Here is a 10,787-nt window from a genome sequence, read left to right as displayed (position 1 = left end):
ATTCTGAGATGGGCTTTATAAACCTCACCCACCTGCCAGATACAGGAGACAGGTGGCAGAGAGCTGCTGTGTATGTTCTTTGCAGCCAGGGGAGCATATATAGTGTGCGTGTAATGTGGGTGTTCCATCTTATGGTGCTCTTTCTGCTGACTCTGTATCATTGCAATGGCCAGAATGAAGATGACAATTACTGCCCAGCTCATTTATTCCATGTGGGGGATTTTTGCATTCAGCTTGAAAAAGACAAAAAAGGGTTTTCTTATTCTGAAAGCAGATGCAAAGAAAGTGGTGGAGCAATTGTGTACATTGAAAACCAGATGATGCTGGATGCATTGATTTCTCTACTAAGAGAAGATGACAGTTTGTGGGTGGATATGTCTCCAGATCTGCAAAATCAGCTGTATCCCAGTGAAGGTGAGTGAGCAGGTTGCTGATGGCGGCAGTAGGTTGATTTCACATGCCAAATACTTTTTTTCTGTACAGAATGGTGAGGCATCTGCTACACCGCAGGAGCTTTGCTTCTATGATAGGTGAATGGAGTAACAGGCCAGGGTGCAAAGAGAGAAAACTATATCTGAGGCAGCAAGACTAAGAATGAATACATGCAAGTGGTCACAACATAAAAGTTAGCAGTGCAGTAACCAGTAACTGACATACATTTGGTCTAACTTGCAGTTTACCAGTCAAAGTGCTGAGTGTTTTCTGCTTTTTATGAAGCAAGAAGGAACACTAGTGATGTGATGGTGTGACGCGGCAAGAAGTAAGAGAAAGGAACTGTAAAAGTAAGGAAAGTAAACTAATAGGTATTTATCCAGCTTCTTCATTAAAATGGTACTTTGGTGGCAGATCATGGCCTAAGTCCTCAGGTAGAATATATATCATATCAGATCATTATTTGACTAAATAACCAGTTCCTTGAAAAAAGAGGATTTTTTGCCATACTAAAATAAACTGTTCAGTGTTACTTATCCATTTAATTACTAGGGATGCACCAAATCCAGAAGCAGTTTGTGGTTTGGCAGAATGAATGCACCTTTTGCAAGATTTGACCAAATCCTAGGTTTTCAGCCGAACCAAATCTGTACCTTAAAGTCTTGTGAATTTAAAGAAGTGGACACACACACACATATATATATATATATATATATATATATATATATATATAGATTTGTGCATGAGGAACCGCACACCACTATTTTTCATCAAAATAAGTGTTTTATTCGGTACATAGATCCGACGTTTCGGCCCACATTAGGGCCTTTTTCAAGGATCCTTGAAAAAGGCCCTAATGTGGGCCGAAACGTCGGATCTATGTACCGAATAAAACACTTATTTTGATGAAAAATAGTGGTGTGCGGTTCCTCATGCACAAATCTCTATATGAATTTTTTGGACCCTGCACCCACAAAGGTCATACCAAGTCCGGTCTTCAGAGTGCGGTCGTTTGACACATATATATATATACACACACACACATAAGTTTTTGTATGCAATTAATGCAGTTTATTTGGTGCTTCTCAAATCTGACTATACAAATAAGGTGGTTGAGATTTAGTTTGCAATGCAGCTGAATCTTTTGTGGAGGATTCAATATTGAGCCATATTCAGATATTATGGATCTGATGCATCCCTAAAAATGAACTCTTCTTTATTTCTCTCCATGAAATCAACAACTGTGCTTTTGCCTTTTTTGTCAGCTGCCAATCACAGTGAGCCTGGAAGAAATAAGCGCTGTTTTGCAATATCTAGCACCAGAGCAAACTTGGCAGATTGTGAGGAAGAAAGGGGGTTTATCTGCTCATTTGGTAAGTTCCTTGACTTGGCTATAGTGATAAGTATCACCCACAATACTCAGAAACAGTGTCTGTTAGTTACACAACCTGCTATAATGTTCCACATTGACAATTTTTCCAGCGTGTCCATCATGTTTGAATGCTGTGTGATTTTTAGATTTCCCTTATTTCATATAGTTTATAGAATTCCAATACCAAATCCCCTTAAAATTGTTGCATTATACACTGGGTTGATGGTAGAGACCTTCAGTGATGTAACAAGAACTCACTGGACCCCACAGCAAATAATTTTAAGCCACCCCAATACTCCACAATAGTTTCACAAAGAGTCTGTTTGCCCTATTGTTACAGCTGTCGCCACCATGTTGATGTCCTGTTAGAATCAAATACCTTATTTCAAGATTGGTTCATGTCTTGTAATTAGTTAAGCTGGCCATAGATGTTGAGATTTTTAAAAGATCAGATCCTGATCGTGAGACCAATATCTTCTCAGAATGATCGTACGATCGTACGAATTTACAATCAACTAAAAAGACCAATTTGGCAGGAAAACAAAGGGGAGCTGCCTGCTTGGCCCTGCAAACATAGAGAGATTGCACTGGGGCCGACAAAGATTTTTTGACCTGGGCGATCAATTTCCCGACAGATGTCGACCGAAAAATCGTAAGATGTACGACCGTTCGAATACCACTAACCGCACGATAATTTCGAAGGATTGGTCGGACTTCCCTAAAATCGGTCGTTCGGCAAGAAGAATCGGCGCGTCTATGGGGACCTTAAGGCTTTCTAGAGCCTCAACAAATTATATTGCCTACTTAATTAAAAACACTGGCAAAAACAGAACATATGGCTTATGAAGTATTGACAGAATGCAGCAAAAAATTAGTTTCTTCATGTTTTATCTGAAACAGTTTCCTTTTTAATGGATGATCCTATAAATTAGTGCTCACCTACCTGGGGTAAGAAGCACATGGAAATCACGTGATTAGAATTTGACCTACTGTATTATAGTTCTAAATCCCAGAGTGGCTGAAACACAATTTGACTACCTTACACTGGGAAATGTTTTGCATGTACTGTAAACAGAGACTGTGGAGCTTTGATTACAGTTTTTACTCTCCCTATGGTAAATCAGCTGAAACCTTGTTTCCTATTCCATTTTTGAATGATATTGAAGTTGGTCTGCCTTTTCCATTTTGTGTGGTTACTAAACTGGGCACCATTAAAGTTATGTTCTTACACTGACAGCAGATTATAGGCTATATTTCTACTGGTAATTTTAAAGGGGTTGTTCACCTTTTTTCAGCTTGGTTGTTATCAAATTGTTCATTAGAAATAAATACTTTTTTGATTGATTTTCATTTTTTGCTGTTTAAAGTTTAATGTCCGTGTCTCTGGTGTTTCAGTCTGGCAGCTCAGTAATTCAGGTGCAGAATTTGAATTGTTACAGTTTGCTACATAAGTTAATATATTTCTCAGCAGCATCTGTGGAATATTAGCAACTACCTGAAATGAAATTCAGGTATTCTGCTCAGAAGGGACAAAGATAAGAAATGGATCTACTCATGTATTGATTTAGAACAATTACAGAATCAGTGACCCCTCCTCCCAAAGCTGCCTTAAATCGGCAGTGGAAAAACACACACATTTTCCCACTTTATTGCCGGTGGGAAAGCTTTTTGAGGAGATCGATCTTCCACAGTAAGGTTTATACACAGGCAACAAATCTTCCCATATGCCATTAGCATTAGAAAAACATAAAAAGGTGAAAAATTAAAGTTTCAATATTAGAAAATTAGAAATTAATTGAAAAAAGTCGTTATTTCTGGTCAACCGAGAAAAACCTAAAATAACCAGAAAGAGTATTGGATGGTGAACAACCCCTTTAAAATATATAAAAATAAAAAACAAATATATATATTATTGATTGTGCTCATCAGTATGACACATCCATACTAATCTTCCATTATTTGCATTTTAGATAGTCCTAAGAAACACAAACCCATTCGCAAGGTAAGCCTTCCGTTTTTGTACCAGAATAAGTAGTTATGTGGTTATGCAGTCTATTCTGTTTCTTCTAGAATTCTCGTTGAGACTCAGAAGATGAGGAGAATAACAGGGGCTGTGTTCACTCAGGCTGAAGAAGTGCTGAGGCACAATTAGGGTTTCAAAGGAATGAACTTTAATATTTTTGTTGCATATGTTATGTAAATTGGAAGTATGAACAAAACCATGCTGATTAAAGCACAGGCAAAGAAGGTACACACACACACACATATATACGGTATATACTGTATATATACATACTTGGTAAGGGCAGCACTCTGCCTTTGCAACATCCCTTGGGTGCACTGCACGGTAATGTATAGTATAAGCAAAAAGAAGACCAACAACACTGAGATCTCTTGTGATATACTCAAATCTGTATTGTGAAATCACATGCAAGCCGACGTGACGTTTCGGTCCACACAGGGACCTTTCTCAAGACGCGCAGATGTGGGGGAGTTTGTATAACTTCAATAAATCTACTTTGCATTACATCCGCGAGTCCTCCTGATGTTTCCTGATACACATCTGCAATGAGGAGCACCCGGGATTGGAAGACTAAACCAAAATAGCTTGTGTACTTGAACTGCTATATAATATAAATATAAAATTTACAAACTAACATCCAGGATGCCACAGGAGAGGTATACAATACCTATGTATTGTTATTGTGCTGTGGAGTGATACTTATTCTTGTGCTCATTTTTTCAGCGGCGTGACTGCTATTCGAGAAAGAAGAACAAAAAATACAATAATGCAAATAACAGCACAGGCAACCCACCAGACTTTAGCAAAATCACTCCTCTTACATCAGAATCCCTGAAAAACATGACTCTGGAAACAGCAATTCAGGTACAGCACCTATTTTTAGTGGCATTGGGTTGACAGTTTCATTCTCCATGCTATTAAGCTAGATATGGTGTGAATACTAAGGGGCCCATTTACTAACAATTGAATCTTGATTTTTTTCCACAAATCTCTAAAAATTCCTGTTTTTTTTAAAGCTCTAAAAATTCAAAATGTATTTAATATAAAAACCACAAAAACCACTGATAGAAAACTTTGTTAGGTAAAAGTTGTAGAGGTCCTATAGAAGTCAGTGGGAGCTGTGCTGGTCCTATTGGACCATTTTAAATCAATTTGGAATTTTAGAGGTTTGTGGATTTTTTTTCACTAGAAATTGTCTGAAAAACTCACAGGTTTTAGAGGTATTCATTTTTTTCAACGGCATAATTGCCATTCTTACAGGGGAATGTAATAAAAGTCGCAAAGAGCAAAACAATTCGCACCAATAAGACTAAAAATCCACATCTGGCAATGTAATATTGTTCCTTAAACTGTATTGCATTGCGAATTTTAATTGCGCATTGTGAATTTTAATTGCGCACTCATAAGAAGTGCTTGAAGGTGTCGTAATCTTTTGGAGCAAACATAACGACTTTTTCAGTAAGAAGTTTTATTACATTGACTGCGCATTGGCGCAAACTATAAAATTCGCAAACGGTCTTTCACTGTCTGAAGTGGTCGCTAAACAGTTTCCGGGCTTGCAAAAGCTATATTAAATTCGCACAAAGCAAAATTTGTTCGCGCAAAGGCATAACTTTTCGCATTGCGAATAGTTTTTCCATTAGCGATTTTTATTACATTCCCCCGCTACTCTTTGTATTTGGATCTTTTAATAAATGTCATACTATGTGGAGGTTTCTTTACAACGTATGTAGGAACAGCATGTTGCCATTAAAGCGCAGTGAGTTAAACAGCAATAAATGTGAAATAGTTAGGACATTTTTATTGGAACATGTATATTGGCGAAAGTCAGAACTCATTTTTCATATTCTGTTGTTATTATTATTATTATTACAGGGAGAAATTGATTACATTTATAAGTACCTAGAATAAAAATACTGTTTTATGAGTAGTTTGTCTTCACCCTTGTTTGAATATTATGACTGCTAAATTATTTTACAAGCACGCACGCAACAAGAGTGCACAGGGCCCCCTGCCAAAATGCTTCGGAGGGGCCCAGACCACTCAGAAACCTAACTCGCGCGTTTCCAGATAAGGGATCCCATACCTATTGTATATATACATTTTTTGTTATATATATTTATATTGCTTGCATGGCACTGAATAACTAAAGTACAATCTGACCTTTTGTGTCCTCAGATCACAGCACAATATGTGAATGAATTGCAGCCAAAAGTTCAGGAAATCTGGACAATAGAACCTTTGGTGACAGCCTGTGAAATTCTTAATAAGCTGTTAAACACCAGTGACTTTCTATCTCCGGAGGCTCAGGTACCATTTCTCCCTTTTTAAACTGTTTGCAAATGAGGCATTTATAAGGAAAGCATTTTGGTTGAGGGTATACCCTCCTCATTTATATGTAATGCAGAAGCAACTTTCATTAAATAAAAATCACCAGAAAAAAGGCATGAACACATCGGTGATCCTTTATCTGGTGGGGTTTGTAGGTTCATTTCAGCTTCAGTGTGTAGGCTTATGCCAGTGCAAAACTTCACCACTTCATATAAATACAGGTATGGGACCTGTTATCCAGAATGCTCCAGATAAGGAATCTTTCTGTAATTTGGATCGCCATACCTTAATTCTGATAATTCTGATTATACCGTAGTTGGGATCAAGTAAGTATAAGGTAATGCTTTATTATTACAGAGAAAAAGGAAATAATTTTTAAAAATTTGAATTACAGGTCCTGTTATCCAGAATGCTCAGGACCTGGAGTTTTCTGCATAAGGGATCTTTCCATAATTTGGAACTTCATACCTTAAGTCTGCTAAAAAATAAACATTAAATAAAACCAATAATCCCACCAATAAGGATTAATTATATTTTAGTTGGGATCAAGTACAGATATGGGATCCGTTATCCGGAAACCCATTATCCAGAAAGCTCCAAATTAAGGGATGCCCTGTCCCATAGACTCCATTTGAATCAAATAATTAAAATGTTTAAAAACGATTTCCTTTTTCTCTGTAATAATAAAACAGTACCTTGCATGATCCCAAATAATATAGTATAATTCTTATTGGAGGCAAAACAATCCCATTGGGTTTATTTAATGTTTAATTTATAAACTATTATTTAAACTATTAAAACGTATGGAGATCCAAAGTACAGAAATATCCCTTATCCGGAAGACCCCAGGTCCTGAGCTTTCTGGATACCTGTAAAAGATACTGTTTTGTTATTACAGAGTAAAAGGTAATCGGTTTTAAAATGCTGAATTATTTAAAATGCAGTCTATGGAAGACCACCTTCCCGAAAATTTGGAGCTTTCTGCATAACAAGTTCCCGGATAATGGATCCCATAGCTGTAAAATAAAGAAATGAAAATGCACAAACTAATTAGAGTACATCTTTAGGCCAACATAAACATCGCAAGAAACATCAGACTTGGTTCAGCAATTTTTAAGTTGTTGTGTTAAATTGGAATCTGCCAAGACATTATACTGGTATGGGATCCATTATCTGGAAACCCATTATCCAGAAAGCTTTGAATTACAGAAAGTCTGTCTCCCATAGACTCCATTTTAGCCAAATAATCGAATTTTTTAAAAATGATTTCCTTTTTCTCTGTAATAATAAAACAGTAGCTTGTACTTGATCCAAACTAAGATATAATTAATCCTTTTTGAAAGTAAAACCAGCCTATTGGGCTGATTTAAAGGGGTGGTTCACCTTTAAGGTCACTTTTAGTATGTTATAGAATGGCCAATTCTAAGCAACTTTTCAATTGGTTTTGATTATTTATTTTTTATAGTTTTATAATTATTTGCCTTTTTCTTCTGACACTTTCAAATGGGCATCGTTGACCCCTTATAAAAAGCAAATTCTCTATAAGACTACAAATATACTGGTATTACTTATTTTTACTAATCTTTCTATATAGGCCCACTCCTATTCATATTCTGGTTTTATTCAAATCAGTGCATGGTTGCTACGGTAATTTGAACCCTAGCAACCTCATTGCTGAAATTGCAGACTGGAGCGTTGCTGAGTAAAAGGCTAAATAACTCAAAAACCACAAATAATAAAAAATGAAAACCAATTGCTAATTGTCTCAGAATATCACTCTCTATTCTACATCATACTAAAAGTCTGTGTACCGTATATACTCGAGTATAAGCCGTCCCGAGTATAAGCCGAGGTACCTAATTTTACCTCCAAAAACTGAGAAAGCTTATTGACTCGAGTATAAGCCGAGGGTGAGAAATGCAACAGCTTCTGGTAAGTTTCAATCAAAAAATTGAGGGTTTCTGCTCCCATTGGAGGTGCCGGCGTCTTGTTTTTGGATGCCGGCGACTATTCTTGGACGCCGGCGAATATTCTTGGAGACTATTCTTGGACGCCGGCGACTATTCTTAGACGCTGGCGACCGTTTTTGTGCTTGACCCGAGTATAAGCCGAGGGAGAGTTTTTCAGCATATTTTGGGGGCTGAAAAACTCGGCTTATACTCGAGTATATACGGTACGTTTTTTTTTTTGCCGTGTTTATTATCCTCACGCAAGATACAGTTGAGTCATATGGCCATATTTTGCCACAGTTTAGCTAAAACAATTGCTGAAACATAATGTCGCCACATATCCATGCCTGGCGAAAACTTGGCTCGTCGCTATTTACTGTGTTTGTTTGGATATGTGAGTGTTTGTATCTGTACCTCAGATGAATGCGAGTCAAATCCTAGCTGACCTTGCTGAACAGCTACTAAAAATTGTGGATGGATCCAATAACATATCTGCTGTTAATGTGACAGAAGTGGCCCCTTCTCTTTTTAATGCCTTTGATGGGACAATGAAATGTTACATGATCAACTATGAACGCCTTTCAAGTACTCAGGTTAGCTTAAAGACTTTACTTTTCAGTGTTTTTTTTTAATTTTTATTTTAAATGAAACATATATTTGCATATGTCAACATTATATTATGTGTGTTTTCTATTTGTTTTATTACTAAGCTGGACATTATCCTAAGTGACTCTTTGGCAGCAGTGGAATATTTGGAGATAGCACTCTGGTTAGTCCCAGATATCTCTGTAAAGAGCCTCAACTTCTCCTCTACACTCTCTAGTCTAACACTGCTCAGGTACAGTCAGTCTTACTTATTATACTTTTAAATGCTGCTAATTGCTATTGAACTCCAAATGATAATACTTTCACTACTAGTGACTATTTTTCTACTATATTGTCTCTATAAGAGGGGGACACCCTAGTTTGTATTTCGTCTGATTTATTTGGTTGACAATTTGAGTGGCTTCTAATATCCTTTTATTTTATGCCTCTTGTGTGTTATATGCTTTTAAACTATGTTCAGTGGTGTCTGTTATATAACATACCTCAATTTTAGCACAGCAATTAACTGTGCTTGCTATGAACCTGCCTATATAAACATGAATATAGAAAGCAAAGCAAGGGCCATGTCACACCAGGCATTGTCTCTGCCAGCATATTTATGCCAGGGGAGAAATTGCTGCTCTGCTTCCTTCTGCCCCAACATCACTGTGCACTCAGGGCCCCCATTAGGGGGGCACAGGGGGTACCACTGTACTGGGCCCAGGCTCCCCTTGACAGTGCCAAAGCCATACCGTGCCGCATCTTCCACAGTCCCAAATCGCTGAAGAGCCGAACAGCTGAACTTGAAGTCCCGAAGCCGCAAAAAGACCCAAAGTCACAAAAGGAGCCTAAGTTGAAGTCCTGAAGCTACGAGTACAGTTCTACTAAAGACCAATGTGTGGCCACCAATGTATTATTTTAATACTCTATAGGCCCCTACCACCAATGTTTTTTAAAAAAAATTCTCTGGGGCCCGAATGTTTCTTTTTAACCTGTAAGGGGGGGCCCCGGCGTCAATGTTTTTTTTAAAAAAACTTTTATGGGGGGCCCTGGCATTAACATTTTTTTTTACGTAAGGGGGCCCTGACCACCCATTATTTTTAAAAAACCTTTATGGGGGCCCTGGCGCCATTGTTTTTTTTTAACTTACAGGGGGCCCTGGTCACCAATAATTTTTTTCAACGTGGAGGGGGGCCCAACCACCAATCTTTTAAAAAACTTTCATGTAGGGCCCTGGCTACACAGTTTGTTTTTAACTTATAAGGGGGCTCTGACCATTAAGGGCTTTTTATCAATAGTGTGTGGGGGCTGGGGGTTTACTGTTACATAGCGCTGATGGTGTTTACTGTTACAGCGCTGATGTCTGTGTCGTCTTTTAACTGTGGTGTGGAGTGGGTGGAACCTGGGGTCGGGCTTGGGGGTCGGGGCAGGTGGGTGGGGCCCTGAAAATGTTGTTGTACTGGGCCCCGTGATTTCTAATCGTGGCCCTGTGTGCACTAATAGACATGGCATCTTCTCATTAGTGCACAGACAGGCCAATTTTAGTACAAAAATGTATACAATTGTATGGAAAATTGCTTCCTACCTTCAGTACACAGTGATGTCACATGAAAATGAAGCGGTGGGTGTACTAGTTCATTTTCAAATGTGAAAAATCTCACATGGGTTAATCATGATCACTTAAAGTTGCAGAAATACAGGACACAGAAAAAGTAGATAATTGCATTTTCTGTGTTTTTTCAAGGAAGTTGATCAAATGCAAGTACAGGTTCTAGGTAGTGACGTTTTTTTTTATTCATTTAGAAATTGCAAAAACCATGATTTTATGCAAAGTTGCAGAATCATAGAATCTCAATCACATTTCATCATTGAATACATTTGAAATGTAATATTTGGGGGCAGCACAGATTTCAGTACTGGTCTCCTTAGGAACTGTACATTTCTCTGTGTATCTAGAGAGGATTTTTTGAATGATGGGCTGCAGTGATTTCAGCATTGACAAACACTGTATAATTTCTTATAAGTGTGTTGAATATTGTGGCTATAAGTGTATTATTTTATTATTATTATTATTATTATTTTAATACACTACCTC

At 37.6% G+C, this 10,787-nt stretch overlaps 1 protein-coding gene across 1 annotated transcript in view; it reads left to right on the top strand.

The window, feature by feature from the left end:
- Nucleotides 1-10,787, top strand: part of LOC108714058 (polycystic kidney disease protein 1-like 3) — a 45,166-nt gene continuing 34,379 nt past the window's right edge. The window contains exons 1-7 of the mRNA XM_041590179.1: nt 1-414; nt 1,698-1,805; nt 3,775-3,806; nt 4,551-4,691; nt 6,006-6,137; nt 8,527-8,700; nt 8,818-8,945. Coding sequence (XP_041446113.1) covers nt 9-414; nt 1,698-1,805; nt 3,775-3,806; nt 4,551-4,691; nt 6,006-6,137; nt 8,527-8,700; nt 8,818-8,945 — 1,121 coding nt within the window. The 5' untranslated portion in view covers nt 1-8. The remainder of the gene's footprint in view (nt 415-1,697; nt 1,806-3,774; nt 3,807-4,550; nt 4,692-6,005; nt 6,138-8,526; nt 8,701-8,817; nt 8,946-10,787) is intronic.

This window comes from Xenopus laevis, chromosome 4L (genome assembly GCF_017654675.1).
Source record: "Xenopus laevis strain J_2021 chromosome 4L, Xenopus_laevis_v10.1, whole genome shotgun sequence".
In the NCBI taxonomy this organism is placed as follows: domain Eukaryota; kingdom Metazoa; phylum Chordata; class Amphibia; order Anura; family Pipidae; genus Xenopus; species Xenopus laevis.
Note: the sequence above shows the minus strand (reverse complement) of the source record. Positions and strands in the feature narration are given on the sequence as shown.